Consider the following 27,247-nt stretch of genomic DNA (forward strand, 5'->3'; position numbering starts at 1 on the left):
GGTAGGCTCGAGGAAAGTCACCGTTGAGACACACAGCAGAAGGGCAATAGTGAAAAACAGAAATGTAGACTACCTATAATTAATATGAATCAACCGAGCGGCATTTCATGAAAGAAACTGTTCATTGTTGAGGAATTCCGCGCAGCTCGCTGGTAAGCTCCTTTTACCCAGTGATTTTAGGGAAGCTAATAGCATGCTAAGTGTTAACGTTGAAGCTCCCATTATCGGACAGACATGCATTTCTTTTTTAGCTTTAATTTATTGGCGACCAAAGGCATGTAAACATACGACTGAAATTCAAAACTTAATAAAGTAGCAAGTATAATGTAAAGTACGTATATTTGCCACAGAAATACAAGTGGTGAGATTTTGAGCTAGCTTCGGTTAGCTAACAGCACTGGAAAGTCAGTTGACACAGGTGTGCGACATCAAGCTGATTTGAGGGAAAAGTCAGCAAGTGAACTGACGCTGTGCAAGACGCATTTTAAGACAGTAGCAGGCCTACAGGTGACTTTATTTTCATTTTTTATTCGCCTTCACAGTTTTTGTCAGATATGTAGACAGATATGTATTTAATAAAATGACACTGGTATTACAAATGCCCATGTTAAGTTACCAGAGCCGAAAACACGGCCAATAGTGTCTAGCTTGCTAACCTCGCTCGTCTTGTACGGATAAACCACCAATGTAAAACATTTTAAAATGAAACAAAGGCAGGCAATTGTTCATGTTTGTGAAGCTGTGATTTGAAATGTTTTTTTTTTTTTTACCGGAAATGTTAATGTAACTTTTTGGTACCACATTCAAGAGCAAGTGAGGGCATATTGAAATAGATATTAACATTCACATTTATCTTAACAAGAATGGTTGTCAATTGTTGCTCTCCAGTAATTTTTAACAGCAGAGGACAGAGATCATTTCCCGATTCGTTTAAAGACAAATTAGTAAAGATACAGAGATTTATCTTTGACCCTGGACCAGCCAACCTGAGGGTCCCAGCAGTAAATGGGAAACTCATTTTAGTCGAGAAAGAAATCTTTTCCCAGAAATTCTGCTTGTGTGCCCAGTGTGTTTTTGATATGACTGCACCATTCAACAGCTGCTGAATTGGACAGCCTGTGTGTCCCTGCCAGGATTTCATTTGCCTCAAGGCTATTTATTTTGAGGTTGGAGCTCAAGTCGAGGTAGTGAGTGCAACATCCCAACCCGTGGCCATGTGTTTCTGCAGCCTAGCGCCAGCTGAAGCATGATGCATCCAAAGCAGCACAGAACTGGCCTCGCCCTGCAGAGACGTCAGGCAGATTCAGCCCCTCAGGGCACGCTGAGCACCGGCCTACTGCAGGGCTTCATCCAGAGCGCCAGGCCTCCTTCCTTCTGCTTCCTGCTCCCCAGGGTCCAAGCAGCTGATGTGGGCCCTGCACAGATGCCCTCTTCTTCCTCCTCCTCTTCCTCCTCCACCAGTCCTGCTTCTCCACCCATACCCTCTCCCAGCAGTATGCCAAGCAACATGGTCAGTCCAGAATTCCCAGACACAGGATGGGACCGCATCAAGGACCTCTTTACTAGAGAGTTAGTATTTCTGTTCCTTCTCGACTTGTGGTATTAAACACTATCCTTGCTTGTTTTGTCAAACCAACAGAACAAAACTCAAACTGAAGGCATTATCTAACTAAGAAACTGTAATGGGCAGTTTTCACTACTTTCATTTAAGTGGGGACTGTGCACAAGGTTTATTTAGGTTATTTGGCAATGTTACCATACGTACAAGGCAAGTTATGCCTCCCTCCAACACACCTGTCACATATTCAGGTGTCCAGAATGTATTTTTCATTTGTTTTTCAATGACATTTTATTGACAAGTGCTTACAATAAAATAATTACCAGATAGATCAGTAATAGAAAGTACTGTTAGTAGACCTAGTCAAGCCCTCTACCTATCTAAAGTAATGAGACTTTGGGTGTCAAGTGTTTATAATCAAGGAACGAGAGTTTATTTCTAAATACACATATTTACCAGTAGTTCAGGTAGATAGCCACTATGCTAGAATACAGTGCATGCTTGTCTTGTGAGACTCACCTGTTCTTGACTGTGAAAGATGCATTTTTAGTGAAATGCCACAATCTGTGTGCACCGTCTTTATGCACATTAGTAAAGAACAGAATAGTTGTACAAGTATAAAAGTACAAGACAGCATCCTTGAATGTGTTGAACATATCATTATATATAATTGTATAAGAATATGCAAGGTTGAAGTTTGCTTTCAGATACTCCCATTTTTGGGAGTAGTTGTTATGTTTCTACTTTACCATGTACTCAGATATGCTAATTGTTGCTACTGCAATTTTCTTTACTTTTTTCATTTAATTTTGTTGTCTGTCTACACTAAAAACAAAAACAATTGTGAGCTACATAAAGTTTCAAATCAGTAATCAGTAATTTGTAAATTAAAGCTGTTGGTGATATGTTTGTCTGTTACCAAATTGCATTCTTTTCTCTTATAGTTCCCTTTTATTGTTTTATTGTTGGTTTTTTGTAAATACATTTTTTTAATTATGTGACAAGATGAAGAAAAGGTGGCACTGAGTTGGTTCTGAAAAGAAAGCATTGCTCTTGTATTGTTGCAGCGCGACACAGAGATACCCAGAGGAGCTGACCAATGTGATAAAGAGCGGTGTAGTTGCTTCACTTGCAGGCTTGATCTACGGAGGCCTGCCAGCAGCTCGAGATGCCAGGCAGAGGTATATCCAAGTCAGCCAGGCGGAACTCTACACCAGCCGAGTGGACGCAGTGGTAAGAGGGTGAATGAATGCAGGAAATGGACTGAGTGTGCATGTGTGCCATTAACCATATTGTTGAAAGTGCATACTAGCAGAGGATTTGGGGTAAAAAAAATTGTTAAATAACATCCCTTCTGTCTAAATCAGCGCTCAGCCCATAATGCAGCAATCCGTGGTTTTGTGAGATATGGATGGAGATGGAGCTGGAGAGTGGCTGCTTTTGTCACCTTGTTCAAGTAAGCAAACAAGTTGATTATACCTGTTAGATTTCAATTTGTATTTGAGGGAATAAACGTGAGGACGTTTTATTGTTTGTAAAGGAACTTTTACAAAGGAGACATTTAACATCTTGCACAAATAAGTCGCATTCGATTCAGCTATTTGCTTCTAAACCAAACTGAGGTGATATTAGACTTTTTACTGTTTTCCAGAGCTGAAATACTACAATTGAGTTATTATGAACCAGCTCAGATTTAAATTAAATTTAATGTCATGTCTGATGGGAATGCTGTCAGCTTGATGCTTAGAGTAGCTTTAGTGTTTTAACTCTTGCAGCAATTAATCTGTTTTGATAATGCTGAGCAGAAAATGATTTATATTTATATTAGTAGTATGATATATTAATTTCCAATGATCATCCTCCCTATATCTAGTGGTTTCAGTCTATCTTACCCTTATGTGTTCCCTTCCCTCTGTAGTTCTGTCAGCACAGGGCTGTCTGTGTACCGAGACAAGTATACCCTGAGCCATTATGCTGCAGCTGGAGGTGAGTCACCTGGGCTTCAATGGGTCCCTATCAAACATATATTTTTTTAAACCTTTGTTTATCTCAGAGAAAGTCGACTAAGCCTGCTTTCTGCGTCACAAGGCTGCTTCACATTCACACATCTCCACGCATTTCTGTCTGTGAGTTGTTCTGTTCAAACAGTGAGTAGATGCACAACAGGCTCAGACACTGATGTGTGATTCCAGTCAGCAGAACAGCAAAATGACGACTTGTAAATATGAAAGTGTTGCTTCTGTAAATTTCAATGTGGGTCCAGCCTTTTTTGAACAAATCCACTGTGGATCATTATGTCAGCACCGTCAATGCCTCCAAAGCAAACGTGTTGAAGAAATTCCTCTAGTAGATTTGAGAGTGCTAATTCTCTGAAGAATTACAAACCTGATGTGATTAATCAGATCTTTTACTTCATGCAGCATGGAGAGAAGATTCAAGATTCTTTGTCATTGAGCATGACATGTCAATGAAATTTTCATTGCAACCCCCATGTTAGAAACAAGATATTGAGAAGATTAGAGAGATTAGAAATAATAAAATTAAGATAACTACAATAAAATAAACCAACGTGCAATAAGAGAAGACTGGTCCATAGCGTTCTCTGTCAAACCTTTCACCTTATATAGTGAAAGAACAAAGGAAGACAAGGTGCTGGAGCCATAAAATGCAAATGACAAGATTTAACTGTTCCTTGAAGTCCTTCTCAGTCAAACATCTGTCAAGTCTTAATGAAATGGCTATAGGTGTTATCTGTCAGTTGGCCTTTAGTGACCCTCACCTTACAATTTAGCAAATGTGGTACAGAGAATCTTCAAAGAGTCTACAACGAGTTAATTTCTGGACAGACGAACACCAAATGATGCCCCTAACATTTACCTTGAGCGAAAATAGTCATACCTATAAAATAATTAATAACAAAAGATGGCTTCAGAAATTTATTGTCCAGAAAGTGTGAGTTTATATTGTGCAGAAATTATTTTTGCTTTCTGGTACTGACAGTGGAAGTACAATGTTTGTAATCCTTGTTTAAGTGGGTGTCGTATAGTTGAATAGAGTGCACATGGCAGCCCTCTGAGTTATGAATGATGAGAATGAAACCCTCATGTGTATGTTTGTGTGTGTGAGCAGCTGTGACTGGAGGCCTTTTCAGACTGAACCTGGGCCTGGGAGGGCTGGTGGCGGGGACAATCATCGGAGCAGTGCTGGGGTAAGTTTGGCTTCTGCGTCCAGTCCAGTCTTGTCCATTCATGTCCGTTGATCTCCCAGACAGACAACTTTTTACAGTGACTGTAGTTTCTGCCCTGAAGCATTTCAGTCCTCGTCACAGATTTTGAGCTGCATCTTCAGAAGCTGTTATTTATTTTTTTTGTCAGACATTTGTATTTGCTCGCGTGTGTGTGTCCACGTTCATGTTTGTGTGCTTGAGAGCAGTGAGAACTCTGGCAGCCAGCTGCGCCCCTCCCAGCAACCCTCTGTTGCCCAGCTGAACGGCCTCCCACCCCCACCCCCCACCTCCAGTTCTGTTCACAGTGCCAGAGGGACTCATGTGCACTGCAGAGGGCCATGTTTTGGGTACTAGAGCAAGGAAGCAGGCCAAGGCAGCAGCTGCCCCTCTCCATTTATACCATCTCTGTTATTCCAGCCTCTCATCTCCATCTACCATGGTCTGATCTGGACTTATGCTTCAGTCTCCTCCCTCTCCTCAACCCTCTCCTCTCTTTCTGTCCCACTTTCCACTCGTTCCTCTGGCCACTTTCAGCTGAGCGCACAGAGCCAAGAAGAGATTTGAATTTGATCGTGTAATGGAGATTGATTCAGAGGTGTTTGATGGCGTAACAGACTGAAGAGGCTGGTTTGGATTGTCTCTGTGATCATCAGCTCCATGTTGGCTCAGCTCTAGTCTGGAGTCCTGTGGGCTCCATACTAGCACTGCCTCCTCCTTTACCTCCTGCTCCCCCTCTCACTGTTTGCCTGAGGGACCAGCCACCTGGAGCATTTGATGTGTGCAAACAGCCCCGGCCCTGGCTATGCCAGGTGCAGCAGGGGCAGAAGGGGTGAAATGAAAGTAGGGAACTAATCGGAAAGCACATCACGCTCCAGATCTCACCCCGCAATCGGCCCCTCATCCAGGCATGTGGCGGAGGTGTGACTAGAAGGTTTGGGTCGGGCTTAACGGCCCGCAGAGGAGGCCGTGACTTTATAAGTGACGGCTGAGAGGAAACTGGACTCTAATTTGTTGGAAAAAAAAAAAAAGTTTAATGCAAGTAATGTAGCTGCTTTGACAGAACACACATGTGACAGCTAGGTTTGTGCAATCACAGCTTCCTAGAGCTTTAGGAACATATTACATACCCTGTTTCCCCAGTGTGGATGTGTCTGGTAAAGTTATCTTTTATTTTAATACACAAACAGTAGCTGATGTTTTGGTCTGGCGTGCACAGATAATTGAAGTATAATGTATATTTTCTGTTTTGTATTGTTTTAATGCAAACGTATTCTAAAATGCCATTTGACTTATAAATATGTTTAGGATATTGTTAATTATATAAATTAACCTCTGCTCAGGATTCCCACTGGTGCTTTGATCATCAGCATGCAGTCTCTGGCAGGAGAAGCTGTCCGAGAGAGGAGGAGGAGGCAACGCAGGGAACTCTATGAGCTCAGACTTGAAGAATGGTTCGTAGGATATTTCACCAAGCATAGAAAAATGCAAACCCCAGTTCATGTTAAAGTTGGTTGTTGTGTTGATGTCTCGTCGTTCACCAGTCACTCTCCTTGTTTCATATCCTAAGGACGGCACGTCTGCAGTTGACAGATGAGTTTATTGGAGATCTGAGTGTCAGCTCTCAGGCGGATGACACCAATGAGGACATGCAGAGGATCCAGGAACTTCTCAGTTTACCACAGAAAGAGGATTTGACCTGCGACTCAGGCAGCCAAGGACAGTAGCTGCCTGACTGCCTCGTTGAAGGTGGGACTTCACACATCTGTGAGGATAGATTTCCCTGGACTCCACACACCTTCTCTTCTAACTGAATGGAAACTGCATCACATCAGAATTAAAAGACGCTATTATACATCAGTAATACTGTCAGTGTGCCCTTGAATAGCTTCAGCTGCTCAGGAGGCGCTGGTTGTACTGGGCAGCTAGTGTGAGTGTGTGTACTTGTACACCTATCTTTGTGAGGATCGATTTGAGTTTCAGACATTGAGTGAAGGACATTTTGGGAAAATTAGGATATTTTGGCAACTTTAAAATGGGAGCAGAGGAACACAGATTTAGAAGTGACATTTAATATTGGCTTCCATATTGTCATTGTGATTCTAAAGCTTTAATTGAACTTCATGTCTGGCTGAACGTTTTTAAGAATGTATTTGCCACTTCTACTTGATTTTTACATTATACGGTAGTGAGTGACACAACTAATGTGACCCAAAGTCAATATGACAAAGCTACAATTGTAATGGAAACAATCGAATAAAACATCCTCAACTGAAAGAAGCGCACGTTCTCGCGTATTGAGATGAGAATCTCAAATTGAGAAAACTGTTATCTCAGTACAAACGTCAAATGAGGAGCCACGATGAGCATTCTTTTTAGAAACGTGTGTTGTGTAAAACATTAAATAAATAAACCTGGTTTTATTATATGCATTTGAAAAATAGGAATCAGCTCCTGTTTTCAGGTAAGTATCTTCCAGTATTGGCTCAGTATGAATAAAGAAGCAAGTTGAATAAAATCTATCTTTCCAAAATTTGTTTTTGAAACCCTCAAAGTGCTCACACTGACCTGACCTGACCTCACATTTCTTCACAGGATTATTTTTGTAGCCACTGTTGTTTGCTCATTATGTTCGCTACGGCCAATGCTAACAATTGTCACTTCATGTCTATTAGTGGCTTCTTTCTTGTCCTCGTGTCTGTGTGATGTGTAGTGTGCTTTTGACTGTGCCTCTTGGGCTTTTCAACAACTAGGTCAAACATAGCCGTGGTCCCTGGTGTAAACAAGATGTGACACAGCAGCAGCTGGGGTCCAGGATGCAGCAGTGACTGCTGACATGCAGGTGGACAGCCAATAGAAACAGATTAAGGAAGCCTTGCAGTCCAGCTTGGTCAGTGGCAATAACTTCAGGTAAAGTTAACACATTAGAAAATGCTCTTAGATTGTTTGTTTTCGTTAAGGTTCAAGTATTGTAACTAGATCCTGGAGGTAAGGTATGGGATAGGGCACTAAAGGGCACTAAGAAAAGTCAAACTGAAATGATAAATGAGAGGGAAATGTCTGGGTTTCTGATTTCAAATGCAAATAAATTCTAAATTTCAGACCTTTTCCCTTTGTTGAATGGCAATGTTGGTTGAACCTCAGTTAAAAATGTCAAAAACCTGTTGGCTTAAATGGACAGTGGTCCCATCCCATCAGTTTTAGACTGTGTTCTCTTTTGGGTGGAACAACATCACAACAATGTCAGCAAATTACTGCTAAACCTTAAAGTAATGTCTAAATGTGTCCTAAATACTGTAGTCATCCTGTCCACAAGAGATAAGATAAAACCCTTAGTGATGTATGTATGACTGATTAAATGCAGTCGTTACAACAGCACAATGACAGAAATAAGATAAAATAGAGGTGTATGGCGCTAATATGAGAGAGAACACAAGTTGAAACTACATGAAAGCGTTTGGAGACAAAATGTAGATGGGAAAGGCTGCGGCTTTCAGAGCATTAACATTTACAGACAGGCTTTCACTTCCCTCTAATGGTGTCTTTGTGAAACTGCACGTGCACCCAAAATGAAAATGAAAATATCCTCCAAATGATGATCTGTCTGAATACTCATAGCCAGCATTTCCAGATTTCCCCTCATTCATTTAAGCACATCTTTGCAATGTTTTCACAGTACAAATTAACAGGTATCAAGGCTGCAGTGTCTGAATCAACCTGGTGTGGGGTAATGAAAGCAGCATTAAAGATTGCCTAATGTTCTCATGTAGTTACTCTTGAGCACAGTCCTCGTGGCTAGACTGGCATTCAGACAGACTTAATGCGCATATCCGGTATAAACTGCGCAGAATGGTGTCATGCCCGCGCTTGTTAGTTTTTCTGTCAGGTGTTTCACAACTGTCATCCAACTTCCTTAATTTATTTACTTATTGTGGAGAGCGCGCGCACCCCCGCTCGTTTTGTTTGGGACCCGCACCTGGCCTCGCTCTATGTGCCTTTACACATAAACTCCGGTTATCTCACGTGACCGCCACGTGATACTGTAAGCCTTGCCCTGTTTTTTCCTTTTCTTTTCTATGGATCCACGCTGGTGAAAGAACACAAGACAAAAGCAATATAATAAAGGGCCTGACTAAGATAACTAGAGTATGCACAGATTGCTAATGGCGACACTACTACTACTGCATTGTAACAGTTATAGTACAAGCGATGATGTAGTACCTTTTTAAAAGCAAGTAATAGTATTTTTATACTATAGTGTACAATGCACATAGATAGTTGATTTTATTCTATATCCTTTTTAATTCTGCATCTTAATTTTCCTCGGCATGGGATCAGCAACGTTGTTTATCTTATCTTATGAAACAAAGTCCTCCATTGTTTCCACACTCCAAATTCACCACCTCATCGTACAAAGTTGACTCCTTCACTCGTCACTTTTTGGGGGAGTCGCTCATGTTTGCCAGGCTTTTCGGTGTTTCGAGCAGCACCCGAACGCAACTCCAGCACGCGGCGCTGCGACAATGTTATTGGTCGAGTTCGCGTGACGAGAGCTGAGTGCGCGTGCGGGGGGATAGGTAGCGCTGGTGTGAGTACTACGGAACGAGATGTCTCCGTAGAGGCGGAGGCGCAGCACACCTCAGTGAATGCCTTGATGACCATGACGATCAATAAGGCAAATGGCAAACAAAATCCGCTGGCGACTGCCGGCTTTCTGTCAAGGGTCTTCCTGTGGTGAGTGATTCACTTAGTGTGGTATTTAGTGTTGAATGAGCGGAGAGGAGAGGAAAGCGCTGGTGATAAATGATCCTAACAGTGCCAGGGTCGTGTGCAGGTCGTCCGATTTGGTCTAAAGTGCTGTCGTCGGTGTTGTGGTGCAAAACAAGTCGAACCAAACTAATGTTGACAAACTCAACAACTTGTTGCAGCCGAAGTGATCGCAGCTGTCGCGCTTCATGCATGAATGTGAAGCATCAGAGCAGATCCTTAGTTCTGCGTGTTGCCTAAGGAATCTTGCTGCAATTTACAACAGTAGTTAATGATTATTGCAATATCAGAATGCTGTTTCCTAGTCTGCCTGCTGTGCTGCAAGTCGGTGTATGACAGTCAAAATCAGCTTCAGAGAACAAGTTTGGACTGAAGCCAGTAGTCAGAGCATGTTTTCAGGTTTATCAATATGTAACCGTCAGTACATGTCAGGTTCTGTTAAGATTACATACATTACTTGCAAATCTTCCTACGATCCCCCTTCCTAAGTAAATAAGTCATTGTTTGCACAAGCCTGAGAGTTGACAGTTGACTGATGCTCCATTCTGTCTTTGCTTGACAGACATTTTAAGGATGTATTTAAGTCACTAAACTTTCTCCTGACCCCTACTAACCAACCATGTCGCCTATGGGGACAAATTGAGTTTCGCCTCTTGGTGTGCATTCCAAGGACACAGTGGTGCACAGCAAGGGTCCTCATCAATAATTAGTTGTGTCAGGGTGCGGAAATCCAAAGTGATGCAAAACCTTGTTTGTTATTCGTTAGTTCAATGCACTATATTTTCTACATTGGTCCGCAGTAGTGACAGATGAAAAAAACTTCACACATTAAACAAAGACACACAGTGTTAATTAAACGAAGCCGCTGAAATCAAAATCTAACCAATGTCATTCAATTGAGGTTTTATATTTTTTTAAGATTTAAATGTTTTGAATCCTACCTGATACGGGATGATCAGTGTCACGCATACAGGATTTCCTAAACAGCCAGACCTTGATAGCATTTGAACACGTCTAGGTTGCATAAATGGAGGACATGTGATATACCTCAATCATTCATTAAGTCACATTTAAACCTTTTTTTTTACCCCAAAAACATCTTAATGTAAAAATTTAAAGAGGACAGAAATTGTGGCTCTCCAGAGCGGTCTTTAATGGTCCAGTGTGTAGGATTAGTGGCATCTAGTGGTGAGGTTGCAGATTAGAACTAACTTATGTGGTGGCCAGAAAAAAAACACAAGATTATACATGAATAAAAACATAATTATGAATGTCATATTCCATGTCTGCCAATAGATCCCCTTAAATCCTACTCACTAAAACGTTAAGAAATAGCGTGCTAACCAGCTAGCCCATGTCTGTCCTGTGTCGCAGTACCACTTCGTACCTCAAGAGGCGTTAGTCTGATAGTTTTGCCCCCCTATACTTTCAGCTGGGAGATGAATGTGTCTCTGCTCTGCGACCATATCTTACACATTGTACCTTTAACTAGCACCATATTACTGTTTATTTCATTAATTAAAGTAGCTTACTAAGTAACTAGCATATGTTTTCATGCTCGATATAATCGATATAATCATTAGCCTACAAAACAAAACCTGTTTTACAAGCTGTCAGGTGTTTTGCAGAAGTCACCAACAAACTGCAGGTTAAACAAGTTGCCTTTCCCTACCACTGAAATGAGATGAGTCAGGCATCTGATTGACTGGTACAAAACAATTCCGAGTAGATATTTTGATATTTTGTCAGTGCATCTGTGAAAAAATGTCATTTCACCAGAAGTGCTGTGAGAAATTTTTTTTTTTTTTTTGCCAGCCAAATTAATTCTTATTTGTATATTAATATTCTGACTTATCTGCTTTCTGACTGCAGTAATAATTGTCTGTTTCAGCTGGTTAAGCCCGCTGCTGCACCTTGGCCAAAAAAAGAGGCTGGAGGAAAGTGACATGTACAGAGTTCTTCCAGAGGATCAGTCTGAAATACTGGGAGAGGAACTACAGAGGTACTGCATCATTAACATGAGACCAGCGGAAAGGTGTTTGTTTAGAGACACACCTGTTGTTGTGCAGGTTATTCTGACCGGTTTTGGCAATGACGAGCACTGATGACTGAAAAATAACATCCCCCTTTTATTATTCTGAACATCAACACATTAAATAGCGGCTGAATTGTTTGGATGCAGGTTCTGTTCACACAAGCGGTGTCCTAATGTCTTAATTTCACCATAATGTGAAACCAGCTACACACCAGTCCCGCACTGATTGTAAATACAACCATCACACTACAAATATGAGGTTGCACAATGCAAGGGTTCTGTGATGCTACGGAGTGCCTGCATGGATATTTTCTGTGGTGATTGTGCAAAAACAGACACTGAATATGCAGCTAATCTCATGGTTTGACTGTTATTATGTTCTGTGCTCTTGGCTGCAGATTGTGGGATCATGAAGTTAGAAAGGCTACAAAGGAACTTCGGAAGCCCAACCTCAGCAGAGTTCTTATTAAGTGCTACGGGAAGTCCCTCATATTGGCTGGGTTGTTTGTGTTTTCACTGGTATGTTCTGGCTCTCCTTTACATATTGTCAGATTCATTCATGTAGAGGCCGTGTAGTTAAGTGATGATCAATCAGACGTTGGAAGCCAGAGGTTCTGAGTGAGCTGCAGTGCTTCAAGCTTTTGCGTGACTGCTAGGAAAGCATGTGATCCGTGTCTCTTTTGTCACGCTGTCTCCATTACAGGAGGCAATCAAAGTGATCCAGCCGCTCCTTCTGTGGAACATAATCCATTACTTCGAGAATTATGACCCAGACGACCAGAGAAATCTTACTATTGTGTATTGTTATGCTGCTGCGATGTCGCTCTCCACCTTTGCACTGACCATCCTCCAACATCTCTACTACTACCACGTCCTAAGAACGGGCATGAAGATGAGAGTGGCCATTTGTCACATGATGTACAAGAAGGTCAGTGAAGATTCAGCAGATTTGCAGACTGTCGTCACTCGTAGAAACATGCTGTGAACTCCTGCAGTCATACTGACCAGGCCGGTGCTCCTTCTCTCGCCAGGCTCTCGTTCTCAGCTGTGAATCCATGGGCCGAACGACCACCGGACAAATCGTGAACATCCTCTCGAATGACGTCAATCGTTTTGATGAGGTAGGTTTTTGTGCGTGAACACAAATCACCTAAAACAGACAGCTAAGAACAAACTGAAATGTAGATATTTGACTGCGAGATGATCAGAAGGTTGACTTTTTTCTTTTCTTTTTTTTTTTTTTTACTTATTCAGCGCAGATAAAAAATGTGAAATTAGATAATTATTGTCTACATGGATGTGATTCATGCCCAATGTGGTCATTTGTCAGAAGTTATTTTCTGCGTAAACACACAATATGTAACATTTGCGTATTACAGTGTCTAAAAACTAGACTTTTGTATATATTGAGTTGTGTACTGACATTATCCTAAATGTTTCCAAAAAACTTCAAACCCAGAGAAGTCCATAATGTTATTCAAGGTTACTTTAGAAATCTGAGTTTGACAGGAATTTTAAGTACTTGATGGGTTTGTTGAATAATTAATTAAAATTTACTTTATCCCTACCCAAACTTTGTGTGTGTTTGTTGCACTGTGATTCTGTTTTTGGTGACTTGAGCCACGATTAACCATCGTCACCTTATTGCAGATTACAGCCAATCTGCACTACCTGTGGTTGGGACCTCTTCAAGCGATAGTGATCATCATTTTGCTTTGGTACGAGATCGGCCCCTCGTGTCTGGCAGGTCTGGCAGTCATCGCCCTCATGATGCCAGTACAGGCCTGGTTTGGAAGTCTCTTTGGCATCTTCAGGTAACAGATTGCTCTTCGTTTTTCTTATCTGTCCACTTACATCAGGCATGTCAAACTCATTCCATAAAGGGCCGTGTGGCTGCTGGTTTTTGTTCTAACCAAGAAAGGGCACACCAGGCCAACCAATCAACATCAAGGGATCACTTAGTTATCAGCTGAAGACTGAGATCAGCTGATTAATTGATTCCAGCCTGGTGTGCTCCTCCTTGGTTGGAACGAAAACCTGCAGCCACACGGCCCTTTATGGAATGAGTTTGACATGCCTGACTTACATAAACACTGTAGTCCAGGCATGTCAAACTGATTCCATAAAGGGCCGTGTGGCTGCAGGTTTTCGTTCCAACCAAGGAGGAGCACACCAGGCTGGAATCAATTAATCAGCTGATCTCAGTCTTCAGCTGATAACTAAGTGATCCCTTGATGTTGATTGGTTGGCCTGGTGTGCTCCTCCTTGGTTGGAACAAAAACCTACAGCCACACGGCCCTTTATGGAATGAGTTTGACATTCCTGCTGTAGTCTTTCCTCACATTATAAAAAGTACGGCTATCTTTCAAATTGTTTTTATTTAAATTTTTGCAGGAGCAAAACAGCAGTTCTCACTGACAATAGAATCCGCATCATGAACGAAGTGGTGTCTGGCATCAGGATCATCAAGATGTATGCGTGGGAGAAGCCATTCTCAGCTCTGCTGACTGACGTCAGAAGGTAAGGAGAAAACTAAAATCTTTTGGGAAGAATAGACAGTCTTTGTTAGTGTTTTTGCCAAGACCCCCCCCCCCCCCCCCACCTAGAATGATCTAGGTGCAGAGTTTTTAAGGTTGTCACATTCATCTGCTGAACGTGGAAAGTTTCTCTGTGCTCACGTTTTAAAAGAGGAGGCCTTATGAGCATGGTTTGTCACACTGCAGACAGTTGGAAAGCCAGTCCTGGTTCAATATTCAATTCACACAAACATGGTGGTGAAACCTGAAGCCTGGAAGGCTTTTTAGTCAGGAACAGTGAGTAGAAGTAGTCAAACATTTGAAAAGACCAATGCCTAATTATAGATTCAGAAGTTTTTAATCAGTGAGAAAGTGTAGGTGTCATTTTTAAGGATTTTAACAAGATTTTTGTGGAAAACCATATCGGAAACACATTTTTAGCCAAAGTACAGTGTTTTTACATGTCTGGAGGGAGTCTAAAATCATTTAGTTTTGCCCAGCCTCTGACATGTATGTTATTAAATAAAACAAGAGGTATTACTGTAACTGTGTAAAATGTAGGAAACAATTGCATACCTCTGTTCCTCTGGATCACCTCTTGTGTTTTGGCAGTACACCACATATACTGCTGCCAAGATAATATACCGAAGAAAAGGTGATATTTCTGCAGGCTTCAAAATTCGTATTAAAATGTGAAAGGATGCAAAGTTTGATGGTTTGGGACTTGATAGTCCACCTACTGAAAATCCCTGAAATTCAATTTGGAGCTTGTGCTATGTTCATTGGAGCCCCTGTAACATCTTTTAAGCATATCAGGAAAGCTGATTGCATTGGTTGAAATATAAATGGACAATCGTGTGTCATCTGCTAATGATCCACGATTGTTAATGCACTGTGACAGTCCCAAAAACTCTTACAAATGTATTGCATGTATTGTCTCTGTATATGTTCATGATTTTTGCCATAATGGAGCAGCCTAAAATTAAACCAATATATGTTCAATACATGTAAGAATAGTCGCGCTGAGCTGAGCTGAGAGACTATTGAATGCCACCATTCCTACCATGCCATGCAGGCTCTCCACAGCAGAGCACGACAAGGTACAAGTCGTGTACCCCCCCCCCCCAAAATGTATTTTGTCACTGTCAGGGGTAAAGCAGGGGTATGGCACCTAGCAAGTGTCTGGTATCTGTGTGATTTGACCTCCATGGTGGACATTAAGTAGCTCAGCTCTCTGCTTTGAAATGTGAAACCATTTGGAGTGAAATTAAAGCCACGCCAGTTGGAAAGAGGAAACACTGCATTTTCCTACTCTGCAAAAACAAAAGCTGCTCTGACATCTGAATATGCTGCTGAGTGTGAAAACTCCTTCAGGCACTTGGTGAGAGGCTTCAGGACATGAAAAGTAAACAAACTGAACAGGAACTGAACACATTTTCTGACACAAAACTGACTCTTACAAAGACTTAATTCTAGTCATGACTGACAGACCCAAACCTGGAAAACCAGCCGCGAGTATCAGCATCACTATTTGACATCAGAAACCTTGCTAAAGAGAAGCAGTTCCAGCCATCGCAGGGGTTGGTGTCATATATGTGTTGAATGCACTGTATGGCCAGGGGTACGCCCCCCCCCCCCCCATTGTACATGCATAAAAAGCTTTTCAGGTGCTGCCCAGTCATGGGCATTTTTGTTTTCATTCAGTGCCTTTGAAGAGCTATTTAGGTCTAACAGTCTAGACTTCATTATCCATTTAATCCAGACCTTGTTAGCTCTTTTACTGGCTTTAATTGCGTCTGCCATATTAAGCATGAAAAGTCAGACTGACCTTAAAATAGCAGGTGGAAGATTTATATTGCATGTCTTTATCAACGATGACAGAGGGCTTTATAGCATTAAGAGAAAAGAAACGCAGCTCTCAGACAGTTCCACAAACGCATCACGACTTAACACACACTGATTTATCTCCTCCTGGTTTTTCTAATGAGGAAGACAACAAGCTCTTCAGTTTTGATGTCTAAATTTTGCTGGAGAAGCTTTTTGGATTTGTGAGGCTGTTGAGCGCATAAGAGGATTATTATGATTCAAGTTAAAACTTTTTAGAATAAGCATGTGGAACATTCCTGATTGCTTTGTTAAAACAAGGTAGGTGGTCTCACAAAGATGTGTAGCTGCTAATTTTTGCAAAGCCTTTCTTTCATTTTCTCATCTTTGTTAATGATAATCCTTTCATAGTCTTTGCCCTTTCGGTAATACATCATCTATTATTGCTGACACAACGGATCTTTCCAGGAAACCTCGAAAAGGGATAACGGAATCAAAATATGTCACTCTCCTCAAAGCACACACTGAAATTTTAGCTTTTCGCAAAATGGTGACATTGAATGTTTGGTTGGAGCGTGGAGAAGTGGATTAAGCTGCAGGTTTTAGGTTGGTTTTGAGCTTCTTACTGCTTACAGCTTTTGCTGAAGGAAGAAAGCTATTTACAACCTTCACATGTATATTAATGCAGAGTCTATTCACAGAGGAGGTTAATAATCATCTGTGTTTTAAAAGCATGCTGCATCTTCCTTGCTGTTCGTTCATTCATTCACTTGTTAACAGTGTGGAGTGCTGCCTGCAGCATGTCAGCAGCGGCTCACACGATGAAACACAAGCTCTGTTCTCACTTAAAAACAGAGTGGATCATTAAATTTAGCACAGCTACAGTGCACAGAAGCCTTTGCACGCATATGCACACACACAGAAACAACTCATTTACTGCCATGCTACCATGCTTTCTTATCTGAAGACACAGCGTCACATTTTTTTGGGTTAACAGCAATTTAGTCCCCTTGTCGAAATATAATGGGGGATCATTTGTTGCTGCCTACCAATCTAATATATGATGCAGTGGCACAGCTGAACTTTCTATTCAGGACACAGAATATTGTGTAACACTGGTTGCACCAGCTCTTTGTGAATTTAAACTATGTAGGTTTGTTAAAAGGCTTCTAGCTGTAACTGAAGTGGATCTATAGATATCACTTAATTAAAACAAGTTGCAACAAACCAACTTGTTCTCACAAAAAGATTTTTACTAAATATGTACACACAGTAACTGCCAGGTGCGACTGCTGCGTAGCAACTGACAAAACGTTCACTTGACCTCTTAAGATACAGAAATAAGAATTAATATGACGCAATTAATCAATGTTTTGAAAAATAAAAAAAGTTTGCCACACTTTATAAAACATTATTACTTTAGACCAACTGTCAAATGAGTAATAGCGTTGTTTAGGTTAGCATGATCCCATATCTCAATCTAAGCTGCATGAATAACAATTCTGAAATATGTATTTCTCCATGTGCGCATTTAAAAATAAAACAAAGTCACAACTTCATCCACAAACCACTGCCAGTTAACTTTAATGCATCATGTAGAACTAAAGCTTTTATCTTGGGCAGTTCATTCCTATCACTTGTTGTCTCTCTGTGTTGCAACTTGTTCAGTGACTTCTTGCTTGGTCTCTGATTGGATGGCAACAAAGATGTTTCCTAGCAACTAATTGGCACATTATTAAAATTTTTGCTGGTTCAGGCATTTTTTTTGTGTTGTAATGGTGCGACCCAGTCCAGAGGCTTAATTACTAATATTAATATAATTTGTTCAGCACCTTTTAAAAATGTTGTGCTTTTATCTGTGCCATTGAAGTTGCAGTCAAACACCATTTCGGCACTAAACAAAATTCATCACCAACACAGGTTTCTCTCAGGTGTTTCTCGGCAGCTACAGTTTTTCCTCATGGTTCACGATTGCAGATTTAAAACAAAACTTGGACGCACCACGCTCACTCTTCTCCATATGTTGTCTGCTGTTCCCAGGAAAGAAATCAGTCAGATATTGAAGAGCTCCTATCTACGAGGACTCAACATGGCGTCCTTCTTTGCCAGCAGCAAGATCACCGTCTTCATTACCTTCACTTTCTACATCCTCCTGGGCAACAACATCACTGCCAGCAGCGTGTTTGTCACAGTTTCCCTCTTTGGTACAATCAAGCTCACGGTCACCTTGTTCTTCCCACTGGCCGTCGAGAAGCTGTCAGAGACGATAGTCAGCATCCGCAGGGTTAAGGTAAGTCTACAGCAGCTGTTAGATTATTTATTGCATATTAACTTATTGTAAAATCTGGCAGTCAAGCATGCAAATTAAACATTTTTAAGATAGTAAATGAGCTCCTGTGTCATTAGTTTTACACTGAAGCAGTTCCCAAACACGCAGTGTTTCAGGAAACTGTAGAAACTCCTGCAGAACATGGAGCCTTTTTAGGATTGTTTCTAGCTGTTGAATATAAATACATACATAAAGAATAAATGGCCTCCAGTGGCTGGAATCAACATCTAGATGTACATTTGCAGCTTCAATGACAAACATGTGTTGCTTCTCCAGCAGTTGCAATTTTTACTTTAACATAGAGTTCCTTGGAGAATGACTTGGCACATAACCACACTCCTGAGTGCTAGTTCATCAGCCAGAGTTCACATTTTAGTATGTAGGGTGAGATAAGACTCCCTCCTACTCAGCGAAATAAACCTCACATGGGAGCAGGAACATAAAAACGTGTCTCTGCAAAGACGCCATAGATAATGATGGCTGGCAGTTGACATTCATTGACATTGTGATTCTTTCCATCCCGATGAGCATTTTAAGTCCTGCTGCGTGAATGCTTGGCTACACATTGCATAACCCACCTCTTCAACAACTTCTAGGAACTTGTGAGTGTCAAAACAGGAATTTCAAGAGTTAATGTTTGTGAGAATTGCAGTATTTTAGTGCTAGAGATAGGAAAAAAAGTGCAGACATCTGCGTTGTGAGTGTTCGGTTCACAGTGTAGGAGCATGTGTGTCAATTAACCCCCTTCCCAGAATTTCCTCCTCCTGGAAGAAGTTGAGAGGAGAAACTTTGGACTACCTCTGGAGGAAAAGAAGGAAAACTGTATAGAGATCGAGAAGTTGACCTGCTACTGGGATAAGGTGAATAAAACCTTAAAGTGATCCGTCACTGCTCTGTAATATCTTTTTACAGGATGTGAATGTGCTTTAAGGCTGTACAGCACATTTTTTGGTTCTTCAAAGTAGTATTTTTTTGTTTCCTGTCAGAGTTTGGATGCTCCGTCTCTGCAGAACATCTCCATCACAGTGAAGTCACACCAGCTTCTGACTGTGATTGGCCCGGTGGGGGCTGGAAAGGTCAGTGGAACTTGTCACGCTTGACTGGTTCGGGTTTTAATGGCCTACAACCGTCTTTAAAAGAAACAGTTAATCTCCACTTGCCTGCACACGTCTATATAAACCATGTTCCCGACAGTCTTCCCTGTTGAGCGCCATTCTGGGAGAGCTGCCTCATGACTCAGGAATGCTCAAGGTCAAAGGTCAGCTGACTTACGCCGCCCAGCAGCCCTGGGTGTTCCCTGGGACCATCCGCAGTAACATCCTATTTGGGAACGAGCTGAACCTCCAGAAGTATGAACGAGTCATCAAAGCCTGCGCTCTAAAGAGGGTGAGCTCTAACGCGATGGCAGGTACACCCTCTGGTGGCCATATTGGAGGTCCTCTGGCTGTGTGTGTGCTCTACCTTGTCAGTACATGAGAAGGGATCGTTAATATCTCTTCTGTTGCAACAGAAGTGTTTATTTTGTCACCAATACTGACATATTGACGCCACTCTCACCACTAATTTAGCATGGCACTCCCTTAACATTGTGAGATAGTGAAAGTAAGATAAAAATAAGGATGAAAGTAGAATAAAGAGAATACATAACATAAGAAAACCCAATGAATGATGAGAACTGAGTAAAGAAAGAAGTGCAGCAGTGCGTCAGTGTGAGGCAAAGAGCAGAAGTTTCAGGCCTGTATCAGGAGTGGAGAGAAGGGTTTTAGCGTTCTTTTGAAAATATTCCCTGATATCTGTCGGCAGTTTATTCCAGAGCTTTTGGGAGTAATAGACAAAGGCTTCATCCCCAATTTTCCTTCAACTGTTGCTGGAAACCTCCAGTAGACCTGCAGCAGGTCATCACAGTGTTCTTGAAGGGAAATAATTAGCAGTGTAGCTCAGTCCCAGCTCATTAAGGAGGAGGACCTGAAAATCTAAATGTTGCAGGAAGCCGGTGCAGAGCAGCTAAAACTGAAATAATGTGCTCTCTCCTCTTGGTTCGGGTTCATAATGTGTTAATCGAGTTGGCCTGAAATAAAGGCATGAATCTAACTTTTTCAGCTTCTTTTTGATTTATAAATGTTCGTGCTTTAGTTGTTTCCAAGATTTTTAAACAGCGTTTCTCTTTTTCTTTTAGGGTCAAGTTGTTGGATTTCAGTTTTGTCCTTTTTTAATTTAAATTAATCATAGCTCATCCATTTATTTAATGCCAAAAGACAGTTATTAATGGATATTATTTATATATAATTGATATGAATGATCAGATCTCCATTCAGGATCAATGTGTCTGGTTTGAGGGCTGTTTCTTGGCCTTAGTCTTAAGCTGGTGGTAGGACCAGTTTCTCTGGGTTCAACACGTGTTCTCACATCTTTCATCATTCAGAGTCTTACCTGTTTTGCACCTGCTGTGCTCAGGTCTGGTGACCTCACATCCCTCTCACACCACACCCATAGATTTTATCATTTTTGAACTTGTGGTCCTCACACGAGCCAGCGCTGACTCAAGTGAGCTCATTAGAGGCAGTCTATCAGGTCTCGCACAGCTCCAACTGCAAATACTAAAGACTCTCTGCAGCGTTATCTCAATTTCCTCTTTTCTCTTAGTTTTGCGGCATTAGTTTCATTTTTTAAATGAATAATTATGCAGGAAGTAACTCAGATGGTCATTTTCCGCCACCTTTCTGTTGTCAGTATCTGGAAAATGCTTGAAAAGAATCGCCTCTGTGTTGTTGGTGCTGACCTCCATTCAGGAAGAGAAGGCTTCACATGTTGCACACCTCTTTTATGATGAAGTTCAGTGTGATCGCTCCTCTGTTCTGGTGTTCGTGTGGTCCATGTTGATGACGCTGCGCTGTACATTTGTGCAGGACCTGGAGCTGCTCCCGGATGGAGACCTGACACTGATCGGGGACAGGGGGGCCACGCTCAGCGGGGGACAGAAAGCTCGTGTCAGCCTGGCGAGGTCAGAGCACAGAAAGCACGCTACCTAGAAATAAATCGCTGTTTTTCTTTCCACAGTTAGGAGACGAGTTAACATTGCTCAGATACCTTCCTGATATTACCGACGCTGCGTGTGTGTTTGTTTTCTCAGGGCTGTGTATCAGGATGCAGACATCTACCTCCTGGATGACCCTTTAAGTGCTGTGGATGCTGAGGTCGGGAAACATCTTTTTGAGCAGTGAGTGGCCCCAAATCCATTCCACATATCCAGTCTGTGCACGATTATTACACCAATCAAACAAAAACATCGGGATTTGCTCATTACGGTGAAATGTGCAGTGTTTAAAGCATGACAGATACATGCAACCATGGGAAGAGCACTGATAATACAGACTGGTAACGTGTGTGTTCATGTATCAGGTGCATCTGTGGCCTGCTGAGGAACAAGTCTCGTATCTTGGTCACCCACCAGCTGCAGCATCTGAGGGCAGCCGACCAGATTCTGGTCCTGAAGGAGGTTTGTGCCCCTGCAGAGGAAAATATTTCAGAGAAGGCGTTTCCTGCTTCTAAAATTTCAAATATTCTCTCATGAACTCAAATGTCACTCTCCACCATCAATCTCAGTCAATCAATCTGAAGCTCTGTCTTCTCTGGATGAACAGCCTTCTTTTTTAGTTTCTGTTCTCTCTTAGACATTTGAAACGTGCATCCACACACTCGATCACAGGCTTCTGCGCCGTTTGCCTCGCAGGGTCACGTCACGGCTCTGGGTACCTACAGCGAGCTGCAGCGCTCGGACCTCGACATCGTGTCCCTGCTGAGAAGCGACGAGGAGCAGGATCGGTGGTCTCGATCAGCCGACCCAGACAGACTGTCGTTACACAGCCAGAGGACCACCCTCTCGCACAGTTCCCACTGTTCTTACAGCAGCCTCCTGCCGCCAGAGAGCAGCTGCACTGACCAGCTTCCTGTAGGTACACTTTCAAAATAACATCTGACTCACCCGTAACTAATCCCAGGATTATTTGTTTCATTTACTTTTGATGGATTTTGATTTATTTGCCTTAAACCACTGCTGACTGCATGCTTCCACATAGTATGTCAGCACAGGCCTGACTGTCTAATTGATTAAGTCTTTCATTGACTCTGTCAAGGTCTGCCCCGAAGTAAGAAGACATTGATCAGTAATTACTTGCTTTGCAGGTTGAAACAGTTCATACCATGTCAGAGGAGACTCGAGTTGACGGGGGTGTTAGCAGCCACATTTACCTCAAGTACTTCACTGCAGGCAGTAACCTTCTGTTGTTGGTGGTTATAGTACTGCTTAGTGTCATAGCTGAGGTAAGCCATGGACACACTGACTCTTAGAGCTCTGCACAGTCTCATGTTTCCTGCAGGTGTGAAAAATGATCTTACAGCTTACTGTTGAGGCTAAAAGTCACTGATGATACTGGCTGAAACATAAAATAATAGTTTTTTATGACATTTGAACATATCAGAGTACAGTCCAGTGCAACACAATGATACATGTTGAAGCACATGTAACCAAACAGGGAAACTGTATAAATACATGCAATCAGGCAAAAAATAACACACAAAACTGGAAATGATTGTTTTACTTTAATAGCTGTAAGTAAAATAAACACACAAGATATCTATCTAAATAAACCCATTTTAATTTTCTAATGAGGATTTTTTCTGTTTCACATTAAAACTAAGGACCAAGCAGGCTTCTGTCATTAAATATCACTAATTTTCATAACTGTTATTTACAATAAGACACATGCTACTGTTCTTTATATTGTCGTTTTTTCACTGCTTGATATTTTGGCTTTCTCAAGTCAAGCGAGCACATTCGTCTTTTCAGAGACAGACCTGACCTTTCTGTTACATGTCTGTTGTTTGTCTGTGGTCATTATAAGATGAGGTGTGACGAATGACAACAACAGCTCAAACACCGCCGGATGCTGTTTGTCCAGTCCGACATAGTTTGGATTGAGACGTTTTAGGATGATGTCATACATCTGTTTCAGGATGTTTTTCTAATGAACTTCGTTTCCGTTTAAAGGTTGCATATGTTCTGCAGGACTGGTGGCTGGTTTATTGGTGAGTGTTTTATTCACCGAGTAAATGCACTGTAGCTGCTTTCTTCTCTGTGTGGTGTTATTTTATTGTCTGATGTGTTTGTCTTGTTAACTCGCAGGGCCAGAGACGAGGTCTTTAACAGCACAGTCAGTGCTGTCAGTATTCAACATGGCTCTAATGCTACTGTGTCAAATCAAGAGCTGGATCTCACGTTCTACCTCAGTATTTATTCAGGTAAGCCTTCCGCCCCTGTGTTAATCCCGCTGTTTGAAGCGTGGTTGTTGGATGTTCATGCAGCCTGCTCTGCTTTAAGCAGTTGTGCTGCTTTTGCCCTCAGGTTTGACTGCCGCTGCTGTGGTGTTTGGCTTTGCCAGGAGTTTAGTGATCTTTAATGGGTTGGTGAGATCGTCTCAGATTCTGCACAACAGTATGTTCAGCGCTGTCATCCGCACGCCTGTTCGCTTCTTTGACGTCAACCCCATAGGTGATGCCTGCTTCCAGTTTAAAGAACCACGAACACTTAAAAAGAGTAAAAAGTACAAATTGTTGTTCTAAGCCAATTTGCTTTTTCCTGCTCTGTAGGAAGAATCCTCAACAGGTTTTCCAAAGACATCAGCCAGATGGACTCCACGCTACCCATCACCTTTGTGGACTTTTATCAAGTGAGGACTGATTAGCAGGCTTCAGGCCATGCACTGAACCGTATCTGTTCTCAAACCTTGTTGCAGTCGATCTTTCTAATCCTCCTCAGTGTTCTGACGGCGTGATGCTCGTCCTGTTTTGCAGTTACTTTTGCAGAATGTTGGCGTGGTTGTGGTGGCGGCCTCAGTCATCCCTCTCATCCTCGTTCCCGTCGTTCCTCTGCTTATTTTCTTCCTGTACTCGAGGCGTTACTACCTCCGGACATCACGAGACATCAAGCGTCTGGAGTCGACAAGTGCGTCCATGCATTCATACCACAATGAACTGACTGACCTTTTTGTTAGAAGTCGTTATAAGCTAGCTGTCGCCCCCCTTTGTCATGTGTCTTGCAGCTCGGAGTCCAGTGTTCTCCCATCTGTCCTCGTCTCTTCAGGGCCTGTGGACGATCCGAGCCCTCAGAGCCCAGGGCAGGTTGAAGAAAGCTTTTGAGGCACACCAGGACCTGCACTCAGGTTCTCCTTCACTGTTCACATTTTGACTTTCTGTTCTTATTTAGAATGAATGCCATTGATAAAGGAAAATGTCATTATTACAAAATGATTGTTCCTTGTAGCCCACCTCCACTGTTGAGTGTCGAATGAGGTTTACTTTAATAGATGTTGTTTCTCTCTCGTGTCAGAGGCGTGGTTCCTGTTCCTGATGACCTCACGCTGGTTTGCATTGCGCATCGACAGCATTTGCTCCTTATTTATCACCTTTGCAACATTTGGCTGCATCCTACTCAGAGATGGTGAGTGACGTGTGCACACAGAAAGACTGTTCATGTCCATACAATTACGATTCCAAAAAAGTTGGGGCGCTGTGTAAATCATGATACTATCACCTGTTACTAATCAACCTGTTTACCTGTGGAATGATCCAAACAGGTGTTTTTGGAGCGTTCCACATCTTTCCCAGTCTTTAGTTGCTCCTGTCCCAACGAAGCTGATGAGGTCAAACATTTAATATATCGTCTTCGTGCTGTTTTCAGTTGAGTAGATCAGCAAATGATCATATTCTGTTTTACACAGTGTCCCAGCGTCTGTGGAATCAGGACAACTGAGCTGTACTTATTATTACTGCTGTCATAATAGTTTTGAATTCCTTCCACAATCTCTCCTCAACATCATACTAACCCCAGTCAGAACCATCATCTTGTTCTGTTGTAAGGCCTTTATGTTAGAATGTCTGCACAGTTGGCTACAAATGAAGTGCTTTAGGGGCACGAGACGGGCTTGCCTTATCCTCCGTCCTGATTGCGATGACCATGAAGCCGCTTGCAGAATCTGTTTGTTCAGACTCATCTATTCATGGCTTCACAAGATATCTCTTTGTGCAGATCACATTTGCTGTATGTCATACAGCCTTGTTCAGTATTCCAGTTAGGCCATTAAAATTAATCCAAATAGTTTCCCTTTGAAACCTGGTGTGAATATTTAACTTTATTGAGGAGTTAAAACTGTTTGATGTTTCTGCTGCTTCTTTTTAAGGGTAATTTTCACACTTAAAAGCAAACATTTAATATTTGAGATCACTTGTGATTAGGTAGAAGCCATGTTGTGACAGTTATTTTCCCTGCATGCTACACTTCCTTTTTCCAAATTATATGATAAGTCGGTATATTCCAAGAGCACTGCTGGCATGCATATAAGTGCTGAAATGACCCTGAGCTGCTGAGGTTTGGTGCAGTGCAGGTGTGGGAAAATGTCCTGAAGCAGTGTGAGTTTTATCTGGAGTCTCTGTGTTTGAAAGGACTGGAGGCTGGAGAGGTGGGCCTGGTGCTGACCTATGCTGTGACACTGGTGGGAAACTTCCAGTGGACGATGAGGCAAAGTGCCGAGATGGAGAACATGGTGAGACCTGAGTCACATCTTCAGCAGTTACATATTTTAATTCGTTTTGTTGTGAAACCCCAGTATGTAATGTGTTGTCACCTGCATCTCTCCTGGCTTCAGATGACGTCAGTGGAGAGGGTGGTGGAGTATACAGAGCTGCAGAGTGAAGCACCCTGGGAAACCAAAATGCGTCCTCCTGCTGATTGGCCCAGCAAAGGCCTGGTGACCTTTAACCAGGTGAACATGTCCTACAGCGACGATGGACCACCGGTCCTCAAAGACGTCAGCGCCACTTTCCAGCCCCATGAGAAGGTGGGACATCTGCATACAGCCGCAGTCTGCCTTCTCAGTGATGGACGATGAGTCATACTCTGTGTCTTTCCTGTGTGTCAGGTGGGGATCGTGGGAAGGACCGGTGCTGGGAAAAGCTCCCTGGTCTCAGCTCTGTTCCGCCTGGCGGAGCCTCAGGGGAAGATCTACATCGATGGTGTTTTGACCTCTGACATCGGCCTCCATGACCTGCGCCAGAAGATGTCCATCATCCCTCAGGTGAACAGAAGCTCGCGTCTTCTAAAGACTCCAGCTTGTGTTGTATAAAAGTCAAAGTGTGACCTGAGCTCTCTCTGTTGCACAGGACCCGGTGCTGTTTACTGACACTGTGAGGAAAAACCTGGACCCTTTCAGCCAGCACACTGATGAAGACCTGTGGAAGGCTCTGGAGGAGGCTAGTATCCAATCGGCTCTCACATTGTTGGCCACACACATTCTGTAAATTCTGCAGGTTTCCCCTGACCCGGTCTCCATGTTCCCCACAGGTGCAGCTGAAGTCTGTGGTGGAGGAGCTGCCTGCTAAGCTGGAGATGGTTCTGGCCGAGTCGGGCTCCAACTTCAGCGTGGGCCAGAGACAGCTGGTGTGTCTGGCCAGAGCCATCCTGAGGAAGAACCGCATCCTCATCATCGATGAGGCCACGGCCAACGTGGACCCCAGGTACTGCTGCCACAACACCAAGATACACATGCATCTCAGGGATTCAGCAGGTTTTTCAAGATTTAATTTTACAATAGAGTTTTTGATCATTCAGAAACCCTTGAGTCAGAGTCCTGGTTGGAGCTTCTGTAAATCACCTTGGCACCTTTTTCCCTGTCGTTAAACTGGCCTCCGTCAGTCCTGCAGCCTGTGTTTGCTCACTGAGCCCAGTTCTGGTGCCCATTCTGGCTCCGCTCCCTGTGAGCATTTGAACATTCCCTGCTGGGTCCATGATACCAGAGCAACACCCGATATATTCATAAAATCAGATAGATGACCACTGCGTGCACGTCAACATGAGTGAAATCTGGGAGCCGCCCACACATGACAAGTGTAATTTTAGAGCATATCGTCATACAATCTGTGATAACGGTACATAATCAACGTT

The 27,247-nt window shown here is 42.5% G+C and overlaps 2 protein-coding genes across 4 annotated transcripts in view; both read left to right on the top strand.

The window, feature by feature from the left end:
* timmdc1 (translocase of inner mitochondrial membrane domain containing 1) lies at positions 1 to 7,656 on the top strand. Of its 2 annotated transcripts, XM_041966074.1 has the most exons (9): positions 1 to 152; positions 1,229 to 1,569; positions 2,626 to 2,791; positions 2,926 to 3,014; positions 3,477 to 3,544; positions 4,688 to 4,766; positions 6,125 to 6,235; positions 6,352 to 6,530; positions 7,535 to 7,656. In XM_041966074.1, exons 2-8 carry the CDS (start codon positions 1,247 to 1,249, stop codon positions 6,506 to 6,508), a joined length of 993 nt encoding a protein of 330 aa, XP_041822008.1. In that variant the 5' UTR covers positions 1 to 152; positions 1,229 to 1,246; the 3' UTR covers positions 6,509 to 6,530; positions 7,535 to 7,656. The 2 variants fall into 2 exon arrangements, with proteins under 2 accessions (XP_041822008.1, XP_041822007.1); XM_041966073.1 differs by lacking the exon at positions 7,535 to 7,656 and having other exon boundaries at positions 6,352 to 7,490.
* The window catches only part of LOC121627257 (ATP-binding cassette sub-family C member 4-like), a 21,713-nt gene continuing 2,024 nt past the window's right edge, over positions 7,559 to 27,247 (top strand). Inside the window, exons 1-28 of one of the 2 annotated variants that reach the window (XM_041966072.1) lie at positions 7,559 to 7,691; positions 11,440 to 11,550; positions 11,982 to 12,102; positions 12,287 to 12,511; positions 12,615 to 12,704; positions 13,234 to 13,397; positions 13,978 to 14,103; positions 17,964 to 18,213; positions 19,005 to 19,112; positions 19,239 to 19,328; positions 19,447 to 19,638; positions 21,159 to 21,253; positions 21,383 to 21,469; positions 21,652 to 21,748; positions 21,983 to 22,201; positions 22,435 to 22,572; positions 23,300 to 23,337; positions 23,435 to 23,550; positions 23,654 to 23,800; positions 23,899 to 23,978; positions 24,103 to 24,253; positions 24,351 to 24,470; positions 24,638 to 24,748; positions 25,750 to 25,850; positions 25,953 to 26,144; positions 26,226 to 26,381; positions 26,467 to 26,556; positions 26,648 to 26,820. In XM_041966072.1, the coding sequence (XP_041822006.1) occupies positions 11,495 to 11,550; positions 11,982 to 12,102; positions 12,287 to 12,511; positions 12,615 to 12,704; positions 13,234 to 13,397; positions 13,978 to 14,103; positions 17,964 to 18,213; positions 19,005 to 19,112; positions 19,239 to 19,328; positions 19,447 to 19,638; positions 21,159 to 21,253; positions 21,383 to 21,469; positions 21,652 to 21,748; positions 21,983 to 22,201; positions 22,435 to 22,572; positions 23,300 to 23,337; positions 23,435 to 23,550; positions 23,654 to 23,800; positions 23,899 to 23,978; positions 24,103 to 24,253; positions 24,351 to 24,470; positions 24,638 to 24,748; positions 25,750 to 25,850; positions 25,953 to 26,144; positions 26,226 to 26,381; positions 26,467 to 26,556; positions 26,648 to 26,820 (3,533 nt within the window). In that variant the 5' untranslated portion in view covers positions 7,559 to 7,691; positions 11,440 to 11,494. Of the gene's footprint in view, positions 7,692 to 9,361; positions 9,516 to 11,439; positions 11,551 to 11,981; positions 12,103 to 12,286; positions 12,512 to 12,614; positions 12,705 to 13,233; positions 13,398 to 13,977; positions 14,104 to 17,963; positions 18,214 to 19,004; positions 19,113 to 19,238; positions 19,329 to 19,446; positions 19,639 to 21,158; positions 21,254 to 21,382; positions 21,470 to 21,651; positions 21,749 to 21,982; positions 22,202 to 22,434; positions 22,573 to 23,299; positions 23,338 to 23,434; positions 23,551 to 23,653; positions 23,801 to 23,898; positions 23,979 to 24,102; positions 24,254 to 24,350; positions 24,471 to 24,637; positions 24,749 to 25,749; positions 25,851 to 25,952; positions 26,145 to 26,225; positions 26,382 to 26,466; positions 26,557 to 26,647; positions 26,821 to 27,247 lie in introns of those variants that run through there. The other variant, XM_041966071.1, reaches the window with a different exon arrangement.

This window comes from Chelmon rostratus, chromosome 24, assembly GCF_017976325.1.
Source record: "Chelmon rostratus isolate fCheRos1 chromosome 24, fCheRos1.pri, whole genome shotgun sequence".
Lineage (NCBI taxonomy): Eukaryota > Metazoa > Chordata > Actinopteri > Chaetodontiformes > Chaetodontidae > Chelmon > Chelmon rostratus.